This window comes from Zingiber officinale, chromosome 6A (genome assembly GCF_018446385.1).
Source record: "Zingiber officinale cultivar Zhangliang chromosome 6A, Zo_v1.1, whole genome shotgun sequence".
NCBI classification, from domain to species: domain Eukaryota; kingdom Viridiplantae; phylum Streptophyta; class Magnoliopsida; order Zingiberales; family Zingiberaceae; genus Zingiber; species Zingiber officinale.
The window spans coordinates 141,886,866-141,901,682 of NC_055997.1; the positions used below are offsets into that span (position 1 = coordinate 141,886,866).

Here is a 14,817-nt window from a genome sequence, read left to right on the forward strand (position 1 = left end):
CTTTATACTTGTTACTCAACATTCATGTTAGATCGCCAATATTACCTAACTTAAACTTATTTAGCTAAACATCAAAAGTAAATGATATTTGGAGTAAAATTGCTCAACACTTATACCTTATAAATATAAGAATGTAACTTTTTTTACAAATTAATGGAGAGAATTATTTGTCTCCCTTTATTTTCTTCATTTATTTTTATATATTCTTGATGTAGGATGAATCCCCTACAATCCTTTAAATTTTAAAGAGCCATAATTTTTAATTTGGGACTCAAAATTAGACTCTATCAATAGTCATACGTGTATAATTCAAAAATCTTCGTTTGTTATCGAGTACTAGTAGCTGCCAATTTTTATACTCAAATTTCACTGTTTAGGTCCTCATCCAAGTATCTGAAGAATTTATTATTATTTTTAATAATTTTTATTTTATGATATTTAGGCTATTTGGTATTCCTATTATTTTGAAAAGACTTATTTTCTTTCTTTACAAAATTGAAATTGAGATCCATATATTAGGATTTCTTTTCTTTTTTTATCTTAGGGTTTAAAGTCTATATAAACTTATATCTAATTGTATGAGGATTTATCCTCTTTTTATTAATAAAATTTTGTTTTCTTCTACACAATAATTACTATTTTATCCGACATCAATTTTTAAAATTAATAATTTTTTTTTTCCTTTGTCACCCAGCTAGGATCATATGTGACTTTTTAAGTCAAGTAAGTTTTCTAGAACATATATAACGGATGATATCTTTCTCTCCACGTCGATAAAAAATATTTGGAAATTATTTTTAATTTATTTATAAATATGTGTGCTAAACAATTGTTAATCTTTTATGACATTTAACCAAAATATTTAGACAAGATTATAGTAGTTTAGTAAATAAACTCAATATTAATTGGACACCTCTTAAAGAACTATTCAAAATTACTCCATTAACTTAAATTTATTATCCTTGAAATAAAATAATGCTTAGGACAAATAAGCTCTTTTATCAGTTAGGATGTAATATCGTTGATCAAACGTCCCTATTTGCCTATGAATAATCATATAACCTTTTCTTTTAACAAATTGATTGATTAAGGCAATATTTATTTCTCTAGTTTTTTTCTATGCTACATTTATTTTCTTATCTTAAGATCAAATAATAAAATTGTAAAATGTGGATCGCCTAATTTCTAGAAATTTACTATGAATATAAAAAAAAAATAGGAAAGCTCGGCGAATATGAAATAATATAGTGGAAACATGAATTAAAACTATATATCCTGTACACATGACAAATTAAACACTATCACAACCTGGATCGCGGGAGATCTCATATATAGATAGATTTGATCACCAAATCCATAGATTCTGTTATCTATATATGGTATATATGTATATATCCAAGCTCTCCCGCTTGATTCGGTTCAGTACTGGACGCAATACGGCGGCGGCGCCGCCAACGTAGACGACGACGACAAGAATTCGCAGAATCCCTCCATGAGCATCTGCGCGTCGAAGCCCTCGTCGAACACTTCGTTCGGAGCCACCAAACTGTTGCACGGCTCCACTGACGTGGTCGACCCGGTGCTGTTGGACGACAGCGACGGTTTGGCGTCGGGGTCGGAGTCCCGGCCGGTGAGCTTCTGCACGAGGTCACGGAAGGCGGCGGCGCTGGTGGTGAACCTCATGGGGTTGGAGATGTACACAACCTTGACGGGCTTCTTCTTAGCGATCGACCCCGCGAGGCACTGGCGACGATGGCTGCTGACCGTCTTCTCCATACCGATCGAACGATCGATCGATCTAAGCTAGCAATAATGGTTAATGGAGAGGAGAGGGGAGGGAGCTGGTAGCTTTATAGGGGTTGAGGTCGGGCCGTCGTCGCCGGAGCAATGGCTGCTTCCTGGAAAGCAAAAAAAAAGGGATGGGTAGGAAGGAAGGAAGGAAGGAAGGAAGGAAGCAGGGAGGTGGAGAGGCCGAATTAATGAATGTCAATGGTGGTTGCTGTGCGGCCTTCTTCCAGGAAGATAAGATGGGCAGAGAGTGTGGGGCCCACGGTGACGCACTCCTGGAAAGACGCTGGCGTGAATACGGTTGATAATTTGTCTATTTCTCTCATTATCCATCTCTGCCCCGCTTCATCGAAAGCCGCCCTACTCATAAATAAATAAATAAATAAATAAATAAATAAATAAATAAGGTCTGAATAATCGGTTTAAAAATGAATTAAATCAATTTTTTATAAATTAAGTCATATTCAATTTAAGGTTCCACTAAAATTTGTATTATCAAAATAAATTAGAAATTATACTCGTAGCAAACGTCAATCAGTTAGTATTTTTATGTCAATAGTTTATTAAAAAAATTTATCCATTAATTTATTATGCGTGTATATATATACTACAGGGTTAGCTGGTAGCGTGTTCGACGTTAGGACGGAAGGGCAATAAAATCCGACGATGGCTTTTAATTTTCACTTGGTTTCTAAGTAGCCATGGCACTAGCAAAGTTTAATTGCAGAAAGCGACATAACTGTTCGGATACCGTGGTGGGAACGTATCTCAGCAGTGTAATTACATTGATGGAACTGCTACTTTGAATCTGCACATATATACTTACTGCGAGAAGTAAATAAATAATTGAGGAGTGTTTTTGCTGTATCGGTCTCTTTTTTTTTATTAACTGGTGCATTCACCTGCTGCTTTTTCTTGGTTAAATTCATCTGTATCTGTCGATAAGCGAGTGACCCACGAATATCTGATTATAGGAAAAACTATTTTTATTTTTTACAATAAGGCGGCATCAGTTTCTTGCGGAGATAAATTATGAAGTTGTATAGGCGGATCTATACATCAATGCACCAAATCGACCATAAAAAAAATATAAAAATCTAGGGCTAGCTAGCTAGCTGACAAAGTCAAGGAGGGTTGAAAGAGACAAGGAAAGTGCAATTATTTCCACACTTTGTCAACATACTGTCCCTTTCAGTTCAAGGTTTCTAATGAATATATCACTTTTTCGATCCCATGCTGTGTCAAGCCAATCTTCTTTGAACGTATGTGATCCTGTCACAGGATCTAAGCTCGATTCCTTCGAGCGTTTTCAGTTTGGATTTATTCAGATTAATTAATTTTAACCAAACTTCTAGAAACCATAAGGTTGTAGATTTCTAGTCAGTCGTTAGCGGTTAGTCTATGCTAGACCTCATGATGCTCGACTTTTCGTATGCATCCTCAAAGTATTTCAATTTGTAATGGAGAAGACTGGCGAGTCAAGTCAATAGTTTGTTTTCCCAAAGAAATTGATCGAGAAGATAATTTAATGGCTTCCAAAAAAAAATTGTCTTTAGAATTGACATAAAATCACTAATAATTCAATGTTTCATCTTAATCATAAATTTATAGTACTAAACTCAAATTGATCTTTATATCATATATAATTCTGCATCCCATTTCTTGCATACCAAATGCAAAAATTTTAGCTTATTTTATATATATATATATATATATATATATATATATATATATATATCTAAGGGGAGCACAAAGTACTTCAGGCGGCGTCGTAGGCCGCCGGCGACAACCGTGGAGTCAACAATGCCTTGAGCGGCACCAGCTTGGGCGTCGTCAGTCCGTGCTTCTCCTCCATGTCGAGCTTCTCCCCCTCCGGCAGCCTCCAATCAAAGGCGTGGACCAGCACGCCGAGGATGAACTGCAGCAGCAACATGGCCGCTGCCTTGCCGGTGCACACCCTCCGGCCTGCGCCGAACGGGATGAACTCGAAGTCGCTCCCCAGCGGATCGTACTTGGCTGCCCGCTGGCCCAGGAACCGGTCTGGGTCGAACCGGAGCGGATCGGGCCAGACCCGCGGGTCGCGGCCGATGGCCCAGATGTTGACGAGGAGGCGGGTGTTGGCAGGGACGTGGAAGCCGTTGACCTCGCAGGGCTCGTAGGAGAAGTGGGGGATGGCGAGCGGCGTGGGCGGGTGCAGGCGCAGCGCCTCCTTGCAGATGGCGTGAAGGAAGGGAAGGTTGGGGAGGTCGGACTCTTGCAGCAGGCGGCCGTGGCCGACGGCGGCGTCGGCCTCCTCCTGCGCTCGCTTCAGGATGGACGGCTTCTTCAGCATCTCGGCGATCGCCCATTCGACGACGATGGCCGTGGTGTCGGTGCCGGCCACGAACAGGTCCTGCAGTAGTACACGTGGCATCTATTTAGATAAATTTCACCAATAAACTTGTATAAGTATTAATTTTATATATATATATATATATATGTTACAATTTTATTTTTTTTATAATATCTTAAAATTAAAAATTAATATACATTTGTTAAATTAATATTTAAATTAAATTATAAAAAGACAATAATATTCGTAGTTGACCTGGAAAAAAAACTTGATCTCAACTCAACCCGATAAATCTTTTAATAAATAAGCTCAATGAGTAGAAGAACAAATTTAAATATAGTTGTTGATACGATGCATAATTATGAGGTCAGTAAGATGATGTACTTAGGAGTCAGGACCACAAGATGGTCAGAAGTCAAGTTTACATGGAGGTCAGAAGTTTAGCCTACGTGGCTGGTCAAAAGTCAAGCTTATGTGACTGGTCAAAAGTCAAACTTACGTGGAGGTCAGAAGTCAAGCTTACGTGACCAGGGTCATAGTCTCAGCTGACGGGGCGGTCAAGGGAGAAGATCACAAGTCGAACAAAAATCAGTCTCGATAGCAATCAAGAATTGGGCTCACAGGTCAGGCATAGCTAAGGGCTAAGCCCACAAACCACGCAAAGGCTAGGCAAAGAAGGCCTCTGAAGTAGGTCAGGAGGCAGACCTGGCGTACAGGTCGGGATGTACCAGCCATGGATAATAGTAGACGAATGTAGGTCTGAAAACAGACCTGACGTACAGGTCGGGACGTACCAGCCATGGATAACAGTAGACAAATGCAGGTCGTGAAACAGACCTGGCGTACAGGTCAGGACGTACCAGTCATGGATAACAGTAGACGAATGCAGATCTGAAAACAGACCTGGTGTACAAGTCGGGACGTACCAGCTATGGATAATAGTAGACAAATGCAGGTCCGGAAACAGACCTGACGTACAGGTCGGGACGTACCAGCCATGAATAACAGTAGACGAATGCAGGTCTGAAAACAGACCTGGCGTACAGGTCGGGACATACCAACCATGGATAACAGTAGACGAATGCAGGTCTGAAAACAGACCTGGCGTACAGGTCGGGACGTACTAGCCATAAATAACAGTAGACAAATACAGGTCAGGAAACAGACCTGGCGTACAGGTTGGGACATATCAGCCATGGATAACAATAGACAAATGCAGGTCGGGAAACAGACCTGGCGTACAAGTCGGGACGTACCAGCCATGGATAACAGTAGACAAATGCAGGTCAACCAACAAACCGGTCGTGCAGGTCGTAACATACAGGCCTTGGATAACAGCGGACAAAAGCAGGTCGAGATACGAACCGGTCGTGTAGGTCGGGCAATAGACCGGTCGTGCAGGTTGGAACGTACATGCCTTGGATAACAACAGACATAAGCAGGTCGAGATACAAACCGGTCGGGCAGGTCGGAACGCACAGGCCATAGATAACAGCGGATAGAAGCAGGTCAGGATACAGACTGGTCGTGCAGGTCGGAATGTACAAGTCATGGATAGCAGTGGATCAAAGCAGGTCGGGATGTAGACCTGGAATCCAAACACTACAAGACAAACAAGCCGGAGAATCGTAACTGCTCATCAGAGAATGTCAGAGAATAATCAGTGTGTCAGGGAATATGCTAACAGTCGGGGCTCATTCCCCCTTTGGTTCTGTCGCCAGCCTATCAGGAGAAGTCATGTGTCATTCACCGTCAGACAAAGTCTGACAGTCAATATTCCCTGACACCCGCCAGGTTCTAGAAACATCCGTTGCAGTCAGCTTCCGGACGGGATTAGTCGTCAAAATTTATATTCTATATATTGATATAGTTGGTATCTATATAAATATTTATTCTAATAAATTTTAGAATTATCATCTTTTTTGTTTCAATCAAACCACTCATTTAAAAGATTAGTAAAATATTTTATCTTAAACAAATGAAGTCTTAAGCATCTAGTGGCAAATGACTCGTTGTATTATAGCAAAAAAAAAAAATGATTATATTCATTCGAAATGTTAATCATAATTCGTCTCTAGATTAGAGGAAGGAAAATGAATCATGAGGTATACATTTATCAAAAATTAATCCCTATTATATTATAATAAAATAGAAATAGCAAAAGATTTTGCTAGATAATATCGCAATCTTTCTTACCGTTATTTATTATTATTATTATTATTATTATTATTATTATAAATATCTCAATTAATTTGATCTGTTTGTCTTTCATCTGTTGTTGACAATCGGCCAAAACAGTGTATATTAAATCAAGAATAATTGAGTTAATTGTATCACCCAATTATCTTGATTGGTGGAGGGTGGTACTACAACACATGGAGTGTCGGTTTCTTTTATTTAGATAAGTGATTGAGTAGGCATTGGATTCTATATTGGAGAAAAAAAAACAAAAGTTATATCGTTAAACTAGTAAATCAGGACTGAATTCTATATTTTTCTTAGATATAATAGTTTTTTCTTCGGTAAATTAGAGAAAATCTCCAATGATAATCATAATTTTACATGCAATCCCCATACAAAAAAAATTTTGTTTCCACTCTCTGCATGCAAAGTATTACTTGTTTCAACTCCCTCATGCAAATATTGATACCTAAATTGCCCCTCATATTTTTTAGGTACAAAAAATCGAAAATTGAGTACAAAAAGTCTGAAAAAGAGTATAATTCTTCTTAAAGTCAGTACTTTATATTAAAAATCGAGTATATTTTCTATCAAAATTGTCCCTCTTATTTTTTAGGTATAAAAAGTCTAAAAATAAGTATAATTCCTGTTAAATTCATCACTTTACACTATAATCCAGTACTCTATACTAGGATCGAGTATATTTTCTATCGAAATTAATCCATATTTTTTAGGTATAAAAAGTCAAAAATTGAGTACAAAAAGTCCGAAAATAAGTATAATTCTTCTTAAAGTCAGTACTTTATATTAAAAATCGAGTATATTTTCTATTAAATTCAACACATTAAACTAAAATCGAGTATATTTTGAGGTGAAAAAAAAATCGTACTCAATTTGATAGAAAATATACTAGATTCTAATTTAATATATTGAATTTAAGAGGATTTATACTGATTTTTAGACTTTTTGTACCTAAAAATATCATGGATAATTAGGTAAATATATTTGATTGGGGAGTGAAAAAAAAAGTTTTTCATTGATGGAAACTGCATGTAAAGTTATACTTACCAAGGGAGTGCATGTAAATTTACCCTTTTTTTCTTATATATAAAAAATGAATAATTGAGAAGAAAAAAATTGCATCAAATTTAGAGAAGTAAAACTGTAAAACTTGAAAGGCAGAGGAGTCCTTACAATGATGAGCGACCTGATGTTGGCATCTGTGAGGACCTCGCCGTCCTTTGCGCCGTTCATGATCTTGTCGAGGAAGTCCGGCCGCCCCTCGCGCTCCCGTTCCTCCTTCCTCGCCTCGTGCTCCGCCAGCAGCTTCGTTAGTATCTCGTCGAACGCCACCTGCGCCCGCTTCATCTTTCCCTGTATCCCCTGCAGGTCCATCCACGCGATCGCCGGGAAGAAATCTCCCAAGTTGAACTGCCCTCCGCCGGTGGCCACCGCCAGCACCATCTCCTTGAACCGGTTCGAGTCCTCGCCCTGCGAGTCGAACACTCGCTTGCTCATCACGACCACGCCGATCACGTTGGCCAGCGCGCACACCAGCACGTCCGGAAGCGCCACGGGGCCCGCCTGGGCGCGCAGGGACCGAACCATGAGGGCGATCTCGCGGCGGCGGACGCCGCCCCATTCGGCGAGGGCCTTGCCGCCGAGGAAGTGGAGGGTGCAGGCGCGACGGAGGAGCTTCCACGTGGGCGTGTAATCGGCCATGACGAGGTTCTGGCGGTTGTAGCTGATGTCGCGGGCGCTGAAGATGTCGGGGCGGTTGGCAAACTGAAGGTCGAGTGCCTTGAGGAAACATCCGGCGGCGGCGGAATCTGAAGCAACGACGCAGCCGTGGGAGCCCAAGCGGAGGAACATAACAGGGCCGTGGCGGGCGGCAAGGCGAGCGAGGCTGACGTGCGCGTGGGCGTCGACCAGGTGGAGGGCGCCCAGGATGGGGAGCCCTCGGGGGCCAGGCGGCAAGGGGAGACGCAACGATCGTCTCCGGAAGCTGAAAAGGATGTGCAGAGCAACGCAGAGAGCGATGGCAGCGGCCGCCGCGGCGGCCGGAAAGTAAGGGTCGATGTCCATGCCGCAGTGCTTAGCAGCAGTCATTGCTAAGCTCCATGGGCGGATTATTATATATATATCTGCAATGGGGCCATATGGACACGTAGCAATCAGTTATTGGTTAACCAAACCGGGTACGACATCCGACCCGTGTGTATGTCTGCCTTCTAGTAAGATGACAAGTCGCCTTCGACATCGCGTATGCTCGTTGACATTTAAACGAGATTGACTTTGTGTCACAGTTGAAAATGGAGATTATACTATGTCAAAACTCATGCTAGAAAAATGACACACAATGACCATAGAGTGTAATTTGAAAAGGGTGTAGCTTTATGGAGATTAGTTGCGATTTTTGGCAGTACAATTCGGTGGCGAGGAAAAGTCACATTTGGTGGAGTGATCGTGAGATGCGGAAACAGACCGTCAAACTACCGCTGGCGTTAGCTGCTGCATCAGATTGGCGGCATATGAGCTAGCTGATGCGATCCCGATTTTCGTATGTACAATTTGTTTTCTGTACTTGTTTAGACCTAGCGAAAATTGTCGTGAAGTCGGATCGATCGTTTTGTTGTTTAGACCTCGTCGCTCCTCGACCCGTAACCGTGGATAATAATCAGGGGCTTTGCTTTGGCAACCTTGACGGTGCCGACATGGTTTCTGAAAGATTTCTTTGCCTGCAATTATTTCTGAACAAGTTAGCGAACTGTAGATTATAGAAGGATCGATGGGAAGTTGGTGCGTTACTTTCGGGAAGAGGGGATGCGATTAGGACTGAGCAACCAAATTGATGAAATCTAAATTGAATAAATCAATTTTGTTTTGACAAATAGAATGAATTTTATCAGAAAATTAATTCGATAAAAAATTAGTTAATTTATCAAATTAATAAATCTTTTTAACAATTGATTAATAGTACACGTAGCACATTAGTTATATAACGGACTCAGTACTTAAGTTAATAATTTTTAAAGCTCTGTTTTTTTTTTTAAAAAAAACACATTTTAGGTACAATCATGACAACCCACACAAATCATAGAGCGGCAAGGGAGCAACAAGAATGTCCTTGGCAGATGATTCTAAAGGGCCAAATAAGATGTCATTTTGTCATCCACCAATCTTGCGGAGTAACAAACATATGAACTGATCCTGTCCGAACCAGGCTCAATGGACGCTGGGGATATGGCGCTCCCTGCTGGATCATCGAGCGCTCCGGCGAATCTGCAACAAAACCGAGCCGGGGGTGTCCCGGCGACGGCCCTCCGACGCTCAAGTTAGGCGAGGGAATAAGAAAGCGACTCAGAAAATGTAGACTTGTGTACCTCCGGTTGAAGAAATGGAGGCCTTATATAGACCTCTCGAAGGAGCCTGGGCACACCAATCTAAGCGATCACCTGCTTTCGACCATGCCTAGGTGTGGGCCTGTCAGAAGGGCATCCATAAGACCATACTGCTACTGTATCAACCTGTCCGTGACGTGATGGTGGGGCCTTTAATAGTGTCATCTTGCGTACAGTCTAATCATCATGCCTTTGCTGACATATCATATCCCGAGCCGATCGAATAGGCCGCTCGGCTAACCACTATTCCCTCGCCACGATTCCGGCCGAGCGGACACCTCCGCTCGGCCACTCGGCTCCGGTTCTTCTGTTTTGGCGTCGGAAACCCAAACCTTTGGCTGGGTAATCTCTGGTTCCGCTCGGATGGGATCCCATCTGTGGGTCCCTCATTCTTACCGTCGGATCATAAACCATAAAGCGGCAAGGGGCATTTATGTCCATTGGTTGACACCGGATAGAATAGCGATGAAGAATGTTAGATAGAATAAAGATTATCTTATTAATGAGAAGGGAGATTTGAGGAGAAAATATGAAGATAAATTATAGAAAACAAAGAAAAATATGTAAAAAAAATATGTCATTATATAGGTTTTAGGATAATTACTCAAATAGTTAAATATTATTTATATAAACTCTGAACCTTAAAATTCAAAGAAAGTAAATGAATCATAATATATAAACTTGAATTCCTACCTCGTTAAGAAATACTAATAGAAAAAAAAATTATCAAAATATGACGTATAGACAAACCTTAATTTATAAGTGCCCAACATATCAAAAATATCCTAAATATATAAAAAAAAATAGAAATGACTAAAAATAGTAAAACTATGTTCGGATTATTTGAAAAATATCCTAAATATAATTCTAAGTTGTTTTTTTTATTTAATTAAGATTTTATTCCCTCTTAAATGTGACAGTTTGTTCCACTTCGTTGTTGGTATAGACGTAGAGTAGTAACCCACCATTAGGCTACATGGGGCGTTTTCCTTCCCCTTTTGGGCTTATCAGTTGGCCTTTTCGTAAGTATGACAAACTCTGCAACTTAATTGCATAAAAGAAATTATGTTTAATCAGGCCTCGTGTGACCGGGAATTTTCTGCATTTGTCGGGCCTGTTTTGATCGTTCACATTGACACTGATCTGTGTAGCAGACGCCTTATTATTATTATTCTTGATTCCTGTAACCCGTGTTTTCTTATCGATTGGACGGATATGATTAGGGGTGGATGTGTGTGTGTTGAGGGGGGTGACATCGGCGGTCGGCCTCTCTTACCGACGATGGAACCCTTAGTATTATAGGATTCCATCGGTGGAGATGAAAGATATCATCCTTTATTTATCGTGATCGGTCCCTTCATATTTGAATTCTTGGATCCACCACTGGATATGACATCTTCGTGATGTGCATTGCATCCTTGAGATATGATCCAATCCGTCAGATCGACGACAAAGAAAAGTCTACTCAGATTCGGTCGGATTCCAACGCCGATCGTGCCGATGGCGACTTCCTTGGATTCACCTTCCCTAAGGATTATAATGTTGATTGAGTTGGAGACTGGAGGCCGGCGGCGGTGAGTTGAGATGATGAGTGAGACACAGGGACAAATCATATTGGGGACAGTAGATTTGAACTCCATCATGGATGTATCAGATTCCCATTTCCTAGGCACGTAGATTCTAAGCTTGATATTGGGCCGAGTCAGGACTGAGAATAATCTCTCCCATTTTGGATCATATTGGGCCCTAAGACAATTTGCGTCCATGAACTGAGGTTGTCATGTCAAAGCTGTGAGCCCAATGGGCCTACTTGTTTATAATGAATATTTTGAATTATTTTTTTAAAAATAATATTAATATTAATATTTGTATATTTTAAATAAGCAGGTTAAACTAAGTCCATTGAGACAAAATGAATTAAGACGTTGAAATAATGGTCACAACTTTCATTAAATGAAAGGCACGAATATTCATTTAATTAATTTATATAATTAAATGAATATAAATAGAAATTTATTAAATTAAATATCAAAATTTGACACGAATATTCGAAGAAACTGAAAGGCACGGGCGCATAAAGGTGTTTTTTAGCGTGGAAATAATTGCACTTTCGTTATATATATTAATAATTTTGATAAATTTTTTACATGAATCCCAAATACTTGAATCCAAGTGGTGTTCCCTAATTAAACCCTGTGCACTTGTACAATATTATCTTTATTCTTCAATTTTAAACCATTAAAATAATTAGTGTAACCATTTCAATCATAATTATTATATAAATCCAAATCGCCCAAAACTTAAATATGAAACTCATATTGTATTTACTAGACCTTTTGCACTTGTAAAATATCTTCTTTTTCTAATTTTAAATAATTTAGAGTCATGTAATATATTTTGTTTTTATTAAAACTACAACAAATCTTAAATACGAATCCTCTATTATTTCATGGCCACTACAAGATGGTAAAAGGCGAATACGCTCGCCCTCAGTGCCCCTGTCAACTCGTCTCAGGACCAACACGGAGGAGGTAAATCACGGACGACTACTAACTTTTGAAATAATAACTAGCACATAAGAGAGTCATTCTCCTAGAATCACTTTGTTTGAATATTGTGAAATATATATATATATAAAAGTAATTAAATTATCCCAGACTCAAACGTGAATCTCCGTTATGTTTTCATTGTTGGATTTTATTTCTTTTAGTTGGCTCCCATGAAATTTATAATATACGAATTTATGTTGTTAAAAATTTAAACCCATTAAATGATTTAACTTAAGTTAATTTAAATTTTGACTATTAAATATGATAGAATTCATTATCTACATCCATTATTAATGATTATCTACATCCATTATTAATGATGAGTTAAAAAGGGATATTGATCCTCTATATATTAGTTTGGTCCTTGTTGGATTAGGGATACTGATAGGACTCCTCATTTTCCATCGACGAGAGTTTTCGGCCCTGTCACCCTAGCCCCTTCGAAAGGCCTCTCCTTTCCCTTCTTTTTCCGCAAGATTTTGAGATATCGAGGACAACACTCTACAATGATGGCTATTCTGCTGTATTTAATTAGGTTCCATCAGTATTTTTTTCAGTTCCTTTAATTGTTATGTCATATTTATGATGAAACTAAATCTTGGTGCCTAGGGTTGTTTTTCTTAGTTCAAGTTCTTCTGTTTTCTAGAATACATGTGTCTAGAAGAAAACTCTAATTCTATCAATTGGTATGAAAACACAGTTTGTTTCATCATTTTCTATGACAATAAAAATAGAGTTTTCCATTGATTTATTATTTTTTTATGTTGGTGCGGGAAGCATCCGATGATCAAACCTAGGTTTTGATAATGGTAAAGGAATTCAAAGTTAAGATTCCTTGTTATCAACGTACTTAAATGAGGTTTCAGGAAAGTCCTAACTACAGTTAGACAGATGAAAACCCTAGGGGGTGGTAACCCTAGGTCCTAGGAGGTGGTAACCTTAGGCAAGTGGAAAACCCTAGGGGGCGGTAACCCTAGGCCATAGGAGGTGGTAACCCTAGGTCATAGGGGGTGGTAACCCTATGCGAAAAGCCTTGGCGGGTCGAGGTCTTCGGCCAAAAATCCTAGGGGGCGCTAACCCTAGGTTGAAATCCTGGTATCGTGAACCGGGTGGAAGACTGGACCGGACGTCCAGCATGAAGGCCGGAAGATCTGAGCGCCAAGCAAAAGTCCAGTCGGTCTGGAGGACCGAACTGACAAAAGGTAACTTCTCCTGAGTGGAGTAGATGAGGACGTGTTCCCCGGAAGAGGCAATAGTAGGCGTCAATTCGACCTAGGGGTTTCGGTCGAAAATCCGAAGTCAGAATCGGATAGTTCAAAGACTGTCAAACTTAAGTTTCTTATATATTCTGTTTTGTTCTAACTCTGTTTTGCAGGAAACTAACAGTTTTGTGTAGAGGTAGAATTGACCAGGATCGGTCGACCGAACGTCTGGATCGATCGACCGAACCCCTAAAGCAGCAGATCAGATGTCCAGCTAGTGGACCGGGCTTGACCAGGGCATCGGTCGATCGAATCTGTGATCGGTCGACCGAACCGGGGATAAAACTTGACCAGATCGAAGCGGAGCGAGCGGATCAGGCGAATTGGATGAGGAGGAGATCGCCTGATCGGTCGATCGAACCGGGGATCGATCGACCGATCCACCTCGGGTCAAAGATGATCCCGAACTTCAAGGATCTGGATCAGATCCATAAAAGCTATAAAAGGGGCCTCGAGCTGCAACTTAAATCATCAATCTCGAACAGAACGACTGGTGCTTTTGAACACTTTCACCACGCGCTGATACTCCGACAACCGACGACTCCATTCTTCAATTCTTTTGTATTGTCGGTATTATATTTCCTTCTTCAACACTTGTACTCTTAAATTGTAAAAGATTTACGGATTGATAGTGATTGGCCACCGAAAGCGATCTACGATCGTGGGCCTTGAAGTAGGAGTCGCCCTAGGCTTCGAACCAAGTAAATCTTGGTCTTCTTGCATGTGATTGTTCTTTTATTATTTCTGCTGTGTTACTCCGTTAGTTTTAAATCAAACGAATTAGCCACGAGCGCTATTCACCCCCCTCCCCCCTCTAGCGCGATCTTGATCCAACATTTTATGCTAGATTAGATTTTGCTAGTATAAACCAAAGTTTGATCGTCAAAAAACACTTGAAAAGAAAACTTAGGATATGCTTGTTTTCATTGTTCTTCATGTGTTTAATGAAGAACACGAAGTATTAGTGCAAGGAGCACTAGATGATCGAACTTGAGTTTTGATATTGACAAAATGTTCAAAGTTAAGCCTTATTATTATATTGACGAAGCTAACTGAGTGTACAAGAAAGCTCTAAGTCAGTTTAGGTAAGGTAAAAGTCCTAGTGAATACTAAGCAGATGGAAAGTCCTAGTTGTGGCTAGGTAAGGAAGTTCTGGTCCAAAGGACTCGGCAAAAATCTTAGTAGATCGAGAACATTGGGCAAAAAATCCTACTGGTCGAAGACAATAGGTGAAAGTCTTGGAGCTTGGGGACACCAGGTGGAAGAATATACGGGTCAGGGATTAGACTTCTAGCAGAAAGTCC

At 40.1% G+C, this 14,817-nt stretch overlaps 1 protein-coding gene across 1 annotated transcript; it reads right to left on the reverse strand.

The window, feature by feature from the left end:
* Window positions 1-3,354: 3,354 nt before the first annotated feature.
* Window positions 3,355-8,405, reverse strand: LOC121998399 (flavonoid 3',5'-hydroxylase 1-like). Its single transcript, XM_042553326.1, has 2 exons — window positions 7,496-8,405; window positions 3,355-4,180 (listed from the first exon to the last, which is right to left on the reverse strand). Exons 1-2 carry the CDS (start codon window positions 8,384-8,386, stop codon window positions 3,548-3,550), a joined length of 1,524 nt encoding a protein of 507 aa, XP_042409260.1. The 5' UTR covers window positions 8,387-8,405; the 3' UTR covers window positions 3,355-3,547.
* Between the last annotated feature and the right edge of the window lie 6,412 nt (window positions 8,406-14,817).